Below are 14,745 nucleotides of genomic sequence, written 5' to 3'. Positions count from 1 at the left end.
ATAACAGCTATATATGATTTTCAAGGGATACACAGAATCCCATCCTATCAGGTGACTAGGGGTGCCCAGGTAGCACGCTCACTTACCAATGTGGGTGTAGTTGAGAGAAGCATTCAGAGTGATAGTTCTCATGTCAGGAGACACAGTGATAATTTGTCTGGTTTCTGTCTGCCAGGTATCATAACTGGTGGTAGTGATTAAAATTTCTTCTCCAGCCTATCACAATATTAGAAAAGTAGAGATATCCACCTAAGTAGCCATTTATCATGCAAGGCCCAGTTTTTAGGTAGGAGTCATTATGGGGGGGTTGGAACTTGGAGAAAAATGTACATGTAGTTATTTTTTGCGCCACTACTGAGTGGAGTTGGGAGGGAATTGCAAACAATAGTGGTATTTAACTGTGTCCCTCATACTTAAAATCCCTTCCTTACAACCTGTATAGTATAGGAACCCTTATTTAATAAATGAAGTCTACATTGCCCTACTTTAAAAGACCTGTGACACTATCATGTACCAATGAAGGGATTAATTCATTAAACATTGCACTTCTGCTTTCTTCCTTGTTACTAACTGAACATTTTATAATTCTGAAAACTCTTTTTTACTTTAAATGCTTGATGAAGATTATAGTGTTACCTGCCAGTCTACAGCATCCACTAAAGTAATGGTTTGGGATCCTTCGGCTGCTGTTCTTGCCAACTTGGTCCTGTAAACAGAGCGGGGCATTCCATGCAGGTCCAGTTGGCCAAACACACCTGGAATAATGTCTGATTTAATATCCTATATCAGCCATGTCATCCAATGTATTGTTTAGAATCTTAGCCCTTATTTGACATATCCATGAACTTTTATGGTGCTTCTGTTGCTCTCCAAGTCTTTTTACATTTGACTGTGGCTCATGAGTAAGAAAGATCAGGGATCCCTGATCTATTGTGTTCAGAAAGACTACCTGAATTGATCAAATGGCTGGGAATCCTAGATCATAGCACTTACCAAGAACCTTGGAGCCCTGGTTGGGACCATCAGGCAGAGGCATCTCTGGTGTTGAATGGTTTCCTTTTAGGATAATGTGTAACTCCCCCTGGAATGGATCGTTCTCCTTCCCTGCTATCAACCTTCCACCCTACATGAAACAGAGCAATGTCTCACATTCATCTAAAGCCATATCATTAATAAAACAAGGTAAAGTTATTACTTGGGGGTAGAACTGGATCATACACCTGTGGCATCCAAACAATATAAGCCAAAAAGAAAGGGCTCATAAATATTATTACATTGCTCACATACACATAGTAATGATCCTTCTTTAAAGAAAAACGAAAGCCTCCATAAGAACATTACTAAAAATGGTGTGTTTTATACAGTGAACTGACTGTACCAGCCGAAGGTTCAGCAGCCACTATACCATGGCACCTCATCTTTTTAGATATTGTTAGATTATCATTTGAGTGTCAGTGACACTGCACATGCTCAGTGTGCTCTGGACTGCTACTGAGATGCTAAGTTTAAAAGTTTAAGTTTAAAAGCTCCAAGGGACAGGAACCTCCTCCCTCCTGTCTCTTAATGCTTAGCATTTCATTTTGAATGATTTTCTACTCTATATTTGATCCCTGTCTGTTCTTTAATTCTGTTAATGTACAGCTCTGCAAATACTGAGAGGTTGGCTTAATGACACATGGTAACCTTGATTCTTTTTCTTGTATGAATAGCCAGCTCACGGGTGGATATGTGAATTTGTGGATATGCTTCAGTAATTTGAAGGAGGTTTTGGATACTCAGGTGCCAAAGGAACATAAAAAACTGTTATATAAATATTAACACCTACAATAGGTATCAATCCCTCTAGGTTTGGTTTGATAACCTTTGCTTGGGGAGAGAGAAATTCAATGAGATGCCATAATACCTGAATTGTAGTAGAAGATGGAACCTCCCTTTGCCCAGTAATGGAGCAGAGATACCTTACCACAGTGTTATAAAAGTTTCTTGCATGTCCTTGTGTTCCTCACCTGTATAGATATGTACGTAGCATTGAGCACAGTTGTCCTGTAGACACTGCTGCTTTTAGATGTCGAGTTGTTTGTGAGGTTTCGTATCTCTAAAATGCCATAAATAACCAGCTTTTCTAGAGGTGGGATGTCTACATCAGCTATGACCCATTTGTCTGAAATATTCATCAGAGAAAAGAAGAATGCAGACTTTACATAAAGTATATTTTCCCTAAAAAAGCATGCAACAGAGGAAGAGGTGTCTGGGAACTACATAAGTACATAGTAAACCCTCAGTTCTGTACAGCAGGATGCACAAAATGTAAGTGTATAGTGACACCTTGACTATATATGTATGGGCAAAATAGGAAAAAATACATTGTTAGCATGTTCTACATCTAAAGGTTCCACTGTACCTGCAGGGATGATCACGTTCGATCCTTCCTTTGGAACCGTTTTGTTGTTCTCTACAGATGATTCCCAGAATGAATGGTTGGACCAATAACTGGGAAGCAATAGAAATATACATGGAACTGTTGTCTTACAATGCATCAGAAAATGATTTTTCAGATGCTTGTTTTTAAACAGGTGACCAGTAAATGTTACTTGCTGATTAGTTGCTGCAGGTTCTGCACCTGGGTGCAATTATTAAGGGTTATTTACATTAAATAATGCAGTGGGCAAAGTGCAAAAAAAGCCACAATCGAACATCTTTTGCACTGTGCACACTGTGGTATTCATAACAGAGCATGTAGATGTGTCACTTCCCATACAAATACAGCATTGACTGCATTAGCCAGCACTGCATTAGTGAGGGGCAGGTGGGGGGAGGCACCTAGGCGTACCCTCTCCCACATCCTACCCATTCCCTTACGCATCACTCAGACATGTTAATTTAGGGAGTGTTGGGAGGTACAGGTCACAATGGGGCCCTGTCCTTACCTCCTGCACTATGGTACGCGTAAGGACAGGGCTCGTCTTCACGAGGAGCAAAGTGAAGCTTTAAGTTAAATGAGCATTAAGAGTCCTTGGGGAATACCTTATATTACAATAAATTATATTAAATTACAGTTTCCTGATGAGGTGTCATTTGAAACTCCCTACCCTCCACAACAGAAAAGGAAAATACTTTTACATATTTTAAATAAATTGTATTAGAGATTCAAAAACGCAAGTAAGTCATATTTCAATGTCCTGTACATTTTTTTGTTGTTTTTGTGTGTTAAAATGCCAACAAGCCCATCAACTTCTTGATCGTTTAAATATGGCCACAAGGGGTCACAAAAGTGGGTGGTGTTCTGTCAACTAATACCTACTCGTAGGACGATGGCACAACGATGGAAGCTGGAGGAGGAGGAGGGACACAGTTCTTATAATAGCAGATGAGGGTTTTGAGATTGACATCCACATTTATCATATTAGGATCCAGTGTCCCAGCAACAGCACGTTTTTGTAACTTGTGTTTTCCAGATACTGCAACAATATAAATAGTCAAATTCCATCTTTTCTCTTTCAAATGGAAAGGTTATACTTTAGATAATTAGGAGTAAATGAAACGCATTACTTTTTAAACGCTATTCATTATGAAGGTGATATGTGATTTATTTAAACTCCACTAACAACCACGTATATTTTACTTCTATATGTCAACAAGTAAGAACTAATATTTTGCCAGACAATGAGGTATTGGGATTTAGTCACTTATTTTTGAAGGGCAGAGAAGCAATTTGCCATAAAATGCCCAAAAGGAAGAATACTTTACGGCTTTATATACTTGTATAGGCTTTTTTTTAGAAGAATTTTTTGGTCAAGCTGGAAGAAATAGCACATCTAAATTAAGAGCACTTAACATTAAACAACCTGATCTTTCTCAAAATGGATCATATCTTGAGTCATTATGTTTTTTTGTCATCAAATTGCATCACGTACCGAGATAATATAATGTAGTTGTGTTGTCGTTAAAGTACCAGTCTCCATTGTTGTTGGTGCCATATGTCACTTGCTGCTGAGATCCATTTCTTGTGTCAACTATTGTAAACCTGTCTGGCCTTTGAGTAAGGTTGTGGGATACTATGACAAAGTCTGAATTCTATACAGTGAAAAAAAAGTTTTAAAAAATGTTTCAGAAGTTTTTACATTGATAGAAGTATCACTGCATTTTGTTCTTATTGTAGTGGCATTGCGTATGGAAGAGTCATCTCTTCATTGACAGAAAGCTCTCTAAATGTTATGATATTGTAACTGGAACCAGTTCTGGGTTACATCTGGGAAATATAACTCACTTTCTTCATTAAGGTTGTAAATTTGAGTATAGTACATTTTTATGACCTGCTTAGTTATGAGGATGGAGTTGTACATGCATTTGTTATGTCTTGGACTGTTAAGTCCCTTGAGCACAGTTCTTGACTTGAATGTATTTTACCATTTTCTTTAATAATGCATTTATTTCTTTACCTCTAAACCATAGAAAGTCGACTGATAGCTGATGTTTGACATGTAAGCAGCATCCCTGAAATACCAGTTATAAGTATCTGTACTGGGCAGCAGAGCCATCCATCCAGGCCTATGAGTCAAACGTTCCGTAAGAAAAGGTACAACGCTGACACCTAGAATGTATCCAATGCAAAATGTTTATTTGAATAAAGTTCTCTTATAATATTGGCAAAAAGTGGACCTACAAATCTGGAAAGACGTACAGAAATAAGTAGAAAATAAATATGAGACATATACAGAAAGGAGAGAATACAGATATAAATATATATAATAAAAAAAAAAAAAGATTCTCCGGGTAAAGGGATTTTTCAAATAATTTTCTGACCTACCAAAAGAATTTGAAAGGATGACATCCTTCCCAGTAAGAGAAGTTGGCGTTGGATTGTTGAAGGCCAAGCGATGGAACCTGACAGTGGAGTTACAAACATATCCACTGAACCCAACACTCCAGTCACTGCTTTTACTGCACTGTGAGGGGTCCAGCAATCCACTTTTTGGTACCACTTTATTTCCAGTCCCTCCTACAAGAAAGGGCAAAACATTGAACCCAAGGGTTGATTTTTCTTCCTTCATGAATTTGTTTAAACTTTTGACATCCTATTTGCTGAGTACAGCATTGTCCAATTTATTAACTGGAGAGCCTTGGCCAATCATTAGCTCTTTGTGAGCCTGCTTGATTATAATTAAGCTTTCTAATTGCCTCTTGGGGCAGGCTGAGGCCAGTATGTGTGGACATCCCCGTATTTCATACTGATTCACAAGCTTAGGGAGCACCAACATGTTTAAGACTCAGGGCAGCCTGCTGCCTATGACAGTTATGAAAGTATGAGGCTGGATTGCACCCACATCATTATACTTTGCTCTTTACAATCTACACCATATGCAGAGCAAGGTGCAACGCATATACTGCAATGAAATATTTACATACACAAACCCATTCACAGTATATGCATACTCACATACACACAAACATTTATTTATACATAGGATAATAGGTTTACCTGTTAGAGTACCATCTGTATCAATTAAAACAACTTCATGTTCCCATCTGAATCCAGCCTTGTTTGGTGAATTAAAATACTTTATGCCATCAAATCTGGTGCTCCAGCCTCCACATCTGTCGATACATAATCCTGCAATCGATGTAACACCTATGCTGGCACATCCCAGCCGATCAAAATTCATGAAGGTTACAGATGACACAGTTAAGCCCTCATCAAATGGAAGAACTATACCTCTGGCAGTGCAGTAATTGGAGCCTAACCCAAGTTCATCAACATGGCCGACTATTTTAGTATTCTTAATTTCAGCTCCAATTGCTTCTCCCCAGCCACCAACATGTTCTGAAAAAACTCTCTTCATTTCTATACCTGCATCTTGGTTATTTACCAATGTGAAGTTGTGGAACTGAAGAGCTCCACCGTTCACCCACTCTGCCCCTTTCTGACTGTTCCAGGTTGTCAGTGATTTAAAAGCAGCAGGCTGTGGAATAGTGTAACCACACCCGCCACCCGCCTTTGGAAAGTATTCTTGAAAAATCCAGATTCCATACCATCCTTGAGAGTGAACAGTATTGTTGTAAAATTCACCAAGTGGGACTCTCTTTTGACAAATTGATGGGTTATAGGAGAGACCATCTGGATTATCATGCATTCTGTACCAGAAACCAAAGTGTGTGCCCCCAGCCACTGCATTGTGCCTAACTGTATTATTGGGGTTAGTTACCCAAAAGCCAGCTGGAGTGACATCATCATTTAGGAGACTGGTGCTTTGCTGAACAAACACAGCCAAGTTATACTGAAGGACGTTCCCATGCTCAATTCCATCCTCAATAAAGAATGCTCCTCCCATAATGTCATATATTACAGTGTTTTCCACAAGAAGGTGATGGGTGTTTTGAATGGTAACAGCTCTGTTGTATGTCTGGTGAATGCCACAGCCTCGTACATATGACTTAAACTGGAGATCACCCATTAAATGCCAGTGTATTGGATAGCGCCCAAGCCTGAAAGCTTGTCCTGCATGGAATACCTACAGAATACAATTAATGGACTTAGTTAGATACCAGAATAAACAGTAAACTGTGTAAACATAAATAAGTATGGTGGGACCATACATACTACAAACCAGCTCGATGCCTTTCTTGATCTCTCTTCAACATCCGTGCCGCCATTTATATAGAAATATAAACTATATTTTGACTCCAGAAACCATAATCAAATGTCTGAGAGATACTTATTCCAAAGATGAAAACCAAATAAAGTACTAGGAACTAAAATCAGTACAAAGACAATACTATGATTGTTGCTAACTTTCCTGTTGCTTACCTCCACATATTCTATTCTTCCAATGGACAAAAGCTGATTTGGCTTTGGAGCATGGAACATAATACAGCCTCCAAACTGATCGCTTCCTACTTCTTCACCAAATCTTCCCTGGAAACATGTTTGTGTAGCAAATTCACCTAAACAAGATCAGAAATGATACATGAATAAAAATAATAATTTGCTTTTGTATCCCTGTTTAAATTCCTAAACATTTTGTAAATATTCTTTAGCTAGAGTCTTCTGAGAAGCAAAATGAAACCCTACCTACTTCCAAGAAATAATTGATGCATGTGGATGCTTGTGAGCTTAAATACAAGCAGCCATCTGCCATGCAAACAGATAAGCCCCAGTGCTGATAAAGGTAACTAAAGGTGACCATTTGTGGATCAATATTAGCTGCTGACTCCAGACTGCGTTAGCGCTTTGGGTCCCACGGGAGAAAAGCGCTTTACAAATGTTTGTTGTTGTTGTAAGTATGAAGTATTGCCAAAATGATGGTCTGTGTGATTGTGGATCAGTCAGATATCTATTGGGCAAGTTTAAAAATCCCTGCGGGCAAAAAGAACATTGGACCATTGATGCTCACTCTTGAGCATCTGTGTCTGCACATCCTCCAGTTATAAGCCAATGGTACATAGTGCCTGGGTGGCCAAGATCCACTTGCTTGGTGAAATAATGGTTCCATGTGTGGCTAGATTCACATACATTTTGGGGGCGGAGATTAGATCCCAGAAGACATCTTCTGTGGAATAGTACTACTACTAATATACTGCTACTAACAGGCAGCTGGCAGTTAGTAGCAGAGTTACATATACTGTACTGGGTCAGCAACCTCAAAACTTACAGCATGGACAAGCAGACAACTTTTCAACTAAAACTAATATTTCTTTAACTAATAGTTACCAGGATCAAATCCATCAGGACAAGCTGGTATTGTGTCACTCCATTCAACGTTAGTAGATCCTCTCACAAGAATATTTCTCGTAAGAACGCCAACTTCTGCCCTTGCGTCAAATATTGTGCCATCAGGAAGAGTGACCGATATCCCCAAGTGCTTGTAAGTTAATGGCTGTGTTAGATTCACAGTTCTACCATCTTGAGAAATGCTCAAGATTGTCATTTTCTCATTTTCTCTCTGGCTGTGTCTGTTGGAAAAAAGTACAAATAGGCACTAAAATTTACCTGGATCATTCCGAATGTGAGAGAAATGAGCAAACTGAAAATCTTTCACTTTTGTAACATATTTACACATTACTTTGTACCTATCTCCTGTAGACGCTATGACGATTTCATCTCCAGGCTTCCAAGTTACACTTTTTTGCAAGATGAGAGTAGAAGTTCCAGCTTCAGCTGTTTGTGCCAGACGGGTCCAAGTTACAGGCACTGGTTGTCCTGGAGAATAATATTAAAGAGGTAGTTCACCTTTAAACTTTTAAAGGAACAGTAACATCAAATTAAAGTGTTTTAAAGTAATTTAAATATAATGTGCTGTTGCTCTGCAAAAAACATGTGTTTTTGCTACAGAAAAGCTACTATATAAATAAGCTACTCTGTAACCATGGGGGCAGCCATTCAAGCTGAAAAAAAGGAGAAAAGGCACAGGTTACATAGCAGATAACTAGTAGATAAGCCCCATATAATGGTGGTTTATCTGTTATCTGCTAAGTAACCTGTGCCTTTTCTCCTTTGAATGGCTGCCCCCATGGCTACACAGCAGCTAACTTATATAAACTATAGTAGTCTTTCTGAGGCAAACACACCAGTTGTAGCAATGCAGGGCAACAGTACATTATATTGTTATTACTTTTATACACTTTCATTTTTTTGTTTTACTGTTCCTTTAAGGGTCGATTCACTAAAGTGCGTTAATTTTTATTGCACGTTTTTTTGCTGTAAAAAAGATGCGACAATTAGCGCGCAATTCACTACAGTATTATCGCATGCGTTAATTTGCGTGCAACCGCATTCAGTAATGTTAACGCATGCGGTAATTAGCGCGCAGAAAAGAATACTAACGCATGATTCACAAACACTTAGACGCGCTAAATATCGCACTAGACTATGCGAAAATTAACACCTAGTTGAGGAAGGCGGTAATTATAGAAAAGTACAGTTAATGAGCTTTTGGCAACACAATATGGACTTTGCTGTGTTATTTATTCAAGTCTGTGTTGGCCCCAGAGTGACGCAGCCGCCAGTTTGCCGCATATAAATAGTAGCATATAAATAGTAGCATATAAATAGTAGGCGCATATAAATAGTAGCATATAAATAGTAGCATATAAATAGTAGGCGCATATAAATAGTAGCATATAAATAGTAGCCACATATAAATAGTAGCCACATATAAATAGTAGCATATAAATAGTAGCCACATATAAATAGTAGGCGCATATAAATAGTAGCATATAAATAGTAGCATATAAATAGTAGGCACATATAAATAGTAGCCACATATAAATAGTAGCCACATATAAATAGTAGCCACATATAAATAGTAGCATATAAATAGTAGCATATAAATAGTAGGCGCATATAAATAGTAGCATATAAATAGTAGCCACATATAAATAGTAGCCACATATAAATAGTAGCATATAAATAGTAGTCGCATATAAATTGTAGCATATAAATATTTATATGCGACTACTATTTATATGCACTATTTATACGCGGTGACTATTAGCGCACATAATAATAGGCGTTAATTAGCGCACATGCAGTAAATGCCGCATGCAATATCGCACGTAAATTAGCGCAAGTTTGCTTATAGTGAATTGTGCATTAAGTGATGAAAATTTAGACGCAATAACATTTTTATCGCACGCACAAAAGCCAGCAAAACCACAAAGCAAAGAATCCTACAATTCTAAAAGAGGCATCTGCCATTAACTTCTACATGATCTTGACAGTTTTTAGCTGGTGTATTTTATTATTCAGAATTGTTGTAGTTTTGTGGACAAATTTGGGTTTTCGGCATCAGAAAACCTGAATTGAAAAAATCGAGCTTTAGTAAATGCCCCCATAAATGTTATTCACTATAACAATAGTTGCTGCTCCACCTAAAATGCAATTTTACCGTGTAGATCCAGCGTTCCTTGCCTCACAGCTAATGTCTTTGCACCGTACACGGGTAACTCAGGAGACCGTAAATGTCCATGCAAAGTAATTATTGCTTTGTGCTGGAATGGCGCATCTTCAGTTCCAATCTAGATGTCAACAAAGCAAATAATAAATGCAATACATATGTGAGTATTTGAGGCTGGGATGGTTTGGTGGATAACCACCTAATTCACAGCTTGCATTGATACTTATTCACACACATGTCTCTGTTTAGAACTGGGAATCCAAATATCATCTAGCTATTAAGCTCATGTGGTAGAAGACCCTCTTCTATTTGTTATCATTATATTTGGCTTAGGCCTATATTTTGGAAAAATATGGGAAATTAATCCAAATAAATTCATCCAAATATGGAGAATAATACTCATGATATTAACCCCAGAAATATGTTTTGCACCTCTTGTCCTCCCAAATTGTTCAACAACAATGAATGAAAGACCAGTGGACCACTTATGAAAATAATATTGACACTAGAGGTCACCTAGAAGTTTTATGACCAAAGCCCTTTAGATACTGGAGGTCACAGACCTAATTTCCTTGATAATTTCCAGTAGGGTTTGATATCATATGTAACATGAGTGGTATTTTCACAAAGTGACTATACATTTACAAAGCAATTAATACCATACAATCAAACATGGCAAGTTATTTTTTTGTAGCTCTTGTTTGAGAATTACTGTTTTGGTGGCCTTGGTAGACAAGGTAGTAATGAGAATTATGGTGCCTTGTGTAGTTATGGTTATGGTGTCTTGTGTACATTACAGTTGATTGTGATTGAGTGTGATTATGGAATTTACCCTGATCTATACCGAAACCAGTCCTCTAATGTGTCATTAGACAGATATTGGTAATTGGTGTTTGTATTTGGAGTTATGTGGCCCCCTAAAAGGACTTCTCAATTCTTTTTATATCATTGTACATTTGAGTTCCTTGTTATGGCTGTGCCATTTATAATCGTGCAGTAGAGAGCCAACAGTATTATCTACAGATACTGTGACAAAATGTAGAGATAAATGTAATACTTAGCACCATTATTAGAAAACAAAAGGTGGGGGGGGGGGGCAATGCACAGAAAAGAAAGCAAAATTTGCACTAATATTTTAGCTTTTATTGGCAAAACCAGGAGTAGAAAAGGGTGCAGAAATATATGCAAACATGTACTTCATTTACTTTCACTTTTCCCTATTTTTTGGGATGATAACACCATTTATTATGTTTTCAACAATCAATATAACATGAAGCAGGCCCCAGTGTGTGCTACTGTACCTGAAGAAGCCCTCCATTTGTGATCAGAATATTCTCTGCCCGTAGCTCAATATCAGCTTCATCAAAGATCAAACTTCCACCTGTTACACAGTAAATGAAACAAAGTCACAGCCCAGCAGAAATAATACTCATAGTTAGGGTAACTCAGAAGTCAGTCATGTAATATCTAACAAATCTAAAAACTAAACAGATATGGATGAACTTCTTCTACTTGTGCCCAAATGCAATCCCTTTACCCTGAATCAGAAGCATCTTTAGCACTGGAGTGCTTTGGTCCAACAAGATGGTTTGTCCTTGTGTGATAACTGCCAGCGATCCTTCATCAGGAAGAGTGTCTCCCCCCCAAGTGTATCTTGAAGACCAGACGTCAATGTAGAAGAAAGAAGCATTTTCCTGAAATATATATATATATATTTAGTAGTTTTTGAGTATTTGCCAGAATAAATACAGAATAGTATGCTGGAGTACAAACCTTTAATTAGCCATTAGTCACATAGACTTGATGCAAGACTCCTATATAACTGGACAGTAATTAGCTTTCAAATGTGACTTTAAATAAGCTTATACTTATTTAGGAAAGTCCATTTGATACTACGTCATGATTTGAATTAATTTTATATTACATGTAGGGTACACCGTTACATTGGGGATCTCCTAATTGAATTCTTTCTTACAACGGTTGACTTTAGACTGCTGAGCTGAGAAACCTTTGTTCTACAATCTAAAGTTTCTGGCCAAATATGAGATGGCAAGATCTAATTTATCCTAAATGGTTTAATTTATACTTATTCCATTCATGAATAATTTAACCCATATTCTCTAAAAAAGATATGATGGGTACACTTACCATTGTGGCAAGTCCTTTTCCTTCAATGTTGACTTGCACCTTAGTACGTTGTGAAGGAGAGTGAGCTCCCGTTACACATATAATATGCGTGCTATTGGCATAATGCACTTGGCACTTGGCTTTTGCTACGGTAACTGTGATCTGGGAGATGTCTGAGCTGCAAATACATAAAAACCACTTTAAACATTCATTATAATATTAAATCATTTTGATATTAAATCCCTTAACCTTCCACACATGGGTGTGCAACTAAAGACTTAAGTGCAATTTTTATAGTCTTTGGGATTTGGTCTTGAATATCTCGAATTGAAAATATGGTTTCACTTTGCCTAGGACAACTCCACTTGACTTCTATAGAAACTTGCAAACGTTTGGTTGACGGAGTTTAACATTAGAGTTTTTGCACTAAATAAGTACCAGTTTTTGAACCATAATTCGAATTTGAGTTTTTTAGCGCAAAAAAAACTAGAATCATGAAAAAAATCAAACTCGAACATTGATAAATCACCCCCTCAATGTATTTTAGTGTTGGATTCTTTTACAGACAGCTGTAGATCTATATATCAGAACTATTGTTTGTAACTGCATATTTTAGTACCTGGGAACCCCATTATCAAGAGAATGTGCAAAAGCAGATTTATTAATTGCTGAATTTGAAATCTGATCTTGAAAAACTCAGACTCAACTCAAGCCTTTTACCATTGCGATCCTTCTTTTTTCTTGAAATTGATATTTACAAAAAAACTTACATTGAAAAAACTCATTAATATGTGGGGAAGAAATGATAGCAACGAAAATCATATTGTTCCATTCATTTTTACAAATTTTACTGCTGAAAATAAGATAAGATATTTTTTGATCAATAAATCTCAAATATTTGAGTTTGGAAAACTTGATCTACATAAAATTAGAGAGCATGGAATTACGGGAAAAAGAACACTCAAAGTTCAATACATTTGCCCTATAGACTGAAACAAAAAGTATCATTCTATGTAAACAATGACAGTGTATAACTAACCGACAAAATCTCTAAGGGGCCCATTTACTTACTCACGAACGGGCCGAATGCGTCCGATTGCGTTTTTTTCGTAATGATCGGTATTTTGCGATTTTTTCGGAAAATTATCGCAACTTTTTCGTTACCAATACGATTTTTGCGGAAAAACGCAAGTTTTTCGTAGCCATTCCGAAAGTTGCGATTTTTTCGTAGCGTTAAAACTTGCGCGAAAAGTTGCGCTTTTTTCGTAGCGTTAAAACTTAAAAGGCGCGACGTTTTGCGCAAGTTTTAACACTACGAAAAAATTGCAACTTTTTGCGCAAGTTTTAACGCTACGAAAAAATCGCAACTTTCGGAATGGCTACGAAAAACTCGCGTTTTTTCGCGCAAATCGTATTGGTAACGAAAAAGTCGCGATAATTTCCGAAAAGTCGTAAAGGCGCCGAAAAAAATCGCAAAAAATACGAAAAAGTCGCAAAATGTTCGTTTTCCAATCGGAATTTTTCCAATTCGGATTCGAATTCGTGGGTTATTAAATCAGCCCCTAAGCATTACCAACAGTGTAAATACCTGAACTGTGAGCCAGTGATGGTGAGATTTGTCCCGCCAGCCGTACCACCTCTCTTAGGGGTCACATCAAATATTATAGGAGTCAGGGAAGAATTGTAGGTGAAGGAGCTGTTCAGCTGGATATAATTATTGCCATTTGCGACCTGAACATCACATGTCCGTGTAGAGCCAGAAGCTGCCGAAACCAGACAATGTAAATCGGTTACAGTCCATTATATATCCAGATGTCTTCCAATGTATAAAATATGTACTGTACAGTGATTCTGGAAGCATACTTAGCCAAGACCAATAGCTCTACAGGTGTTGTATAGACTTACCATTCTGTAGAAGAGCTACAATGTCATGCCATTAATTGATACTTAATAATTGTATTTGTAATAATTTGGGTTTTTAACCCAATCCATAAGGTATACATTTGAGTAAATTACATTACAAGTTGTTGCTGCTGAGAAACGCTCTGCTAAAGCCCTTCAAAAACGACAATGTTACAACAATGAAGGCATACTTCTCAGAATTTTTAGATAAGCAATATTATCTCGGTGTTGATTGCCCCTTTAAGTTAGCCATACAGGGGCAGATTCAAGCTGCTCATTTGGGTCCTTCAGACCAATTTGTCATCTTATCAGGCCAAAAATCAGCCAGGTGTTGATTGGGCAGGCATTGATGTGGTCCTCACTCCGACTTTTCATATCCCTTACATTGTAATGTGATTGTTTGGCTCTAGGGCCAAATGATCGCATTAGCATGATATTGCACACCCAAGGTGGGCATATCGGGGGAATGGTTTGGCTGTTTTGCAACCTTGCCAAACGAGTGAATCTTACTATGTATGGCCACCTTTAGACTTCTGGCTAATGTCAAAATGGGAATTTTTACCCCAACTGCCATAAGGAAGAAAACAGAACTGGTCCAACACAGACTGCTTCCTTAAGTAACCCATTTTAAGCCATTCTTGAAACACAAGTAGTGATTACAAGCAGATCTTGGAGAGCCACCTGTCTATGTGTGTCATGCACCATGTTTCCAATAGATTTCAATGGGGGGGGGGGGGTTATTATGACCACTGTTGTTTTCCAACTGATGGCAGTGCCAGTAAAAAGGGTCTATCTGACATTTGCTTCATGGTCACAGTGTGAG

The 14,745-nt window shown here is 37.7% G+C and overlaps 1 protein-coding gene across 1 annotated transcript in view; it reads right to left on the bottom strand.

Annotated features, from left to right (window-relative positions):
• Positions 1 to 14,745, bottom strand: part of LOC100486915 (fibrocystin-L) — a 92,325-nt gene that overhangs the window by 20,614 nt on the left and 56,966 nt on the right. Inside the window, exons 41-59 of the mRNA XM_031904604.1 lie at positions 13,609 to 13,783; positions 12,042 to 12,198; positions 11,431 to 11,587; positions 11,195 to 11,274; positions 9,885 to 10,014; positions 8,068 to 8,197; positions 7,709 to 7,950; positions 6,806 to 6,942; positions 5,480 to 6,509; positions 4,808 to 4,999; positions 4,440 to 4,591; positions 3,915 to 4,074; positions 3,302 to 3,458; positions 2,928 to 2,985; positions 2,402 to 2,525; positions 2,007 to 2,161; positions 994 to 1,123; positions 637 to 755; positions 87 to 216 (exon numbers count right to left, since the gene is read on the bottom strand). Coding sequence (XP_031760464.1) covers positions 87 to 216; positions 637 to 755; positions 994 to 1,123; positions 2,007 to 2,161; positions 2,402 to 2,525; positions 2,928 to 2,985; positions 3,302 to 3,458; positions 3,915 to 4,074; positions 4,440 to 4,591; positions 4,808 to 4,999; positions 5,480 to 6,509; positions 6,806 to 6,942; positions 7,709 to 7,950; positions 8,068 to 8,197; positions 9,885 to 10,014; positions 11,195 to 11,274; positions 11,431 to 11,587; positions 12,042 to 12,198; positions 13,609 to 13,783 — 3,615 coding nt within the window. The remainder of the gene's footprint in view (positions 1 to 86; positions 217 to 636; positions 756 to 993; positions 1,124 to 2,006; positions 2,162 to 2,401; positions 2,526 to 2,927; positions 2,986 to 3,301; positions 3,459 to 3,914; positions 4,075 to 4,439; positions 4,592 to 4,807; positions 5,000 to 5,479; positions 6,510 to 6,805; positions 6,943 to 7,708; positions 7,951 to 8,067; positions 8,198 to 9,884; positions 10,015 to 11,194; positions 11,275 to 11,430; positions 11,588 to 12,041; positions 12,199 to 13,608; positions 13,784 to 14,745) is intronic.

This window comes from Xenopus tropicalis, chromosome 6 (genome assembly GCF_000004195.4).
Source record: "Xenopus tropicalis strain Nigerian chromosome 6, UCB_Xtro_10.0, whole genome shotgun sequence".
NCBI lineage: Eukaryota > Metazoa > Chordata > Amphibia > Anura > Pipidae > Xenopus > Xenopus tropicalis.
This window is presented reverse-complemented; position numbering and strand designations above follow the sequence as displayed.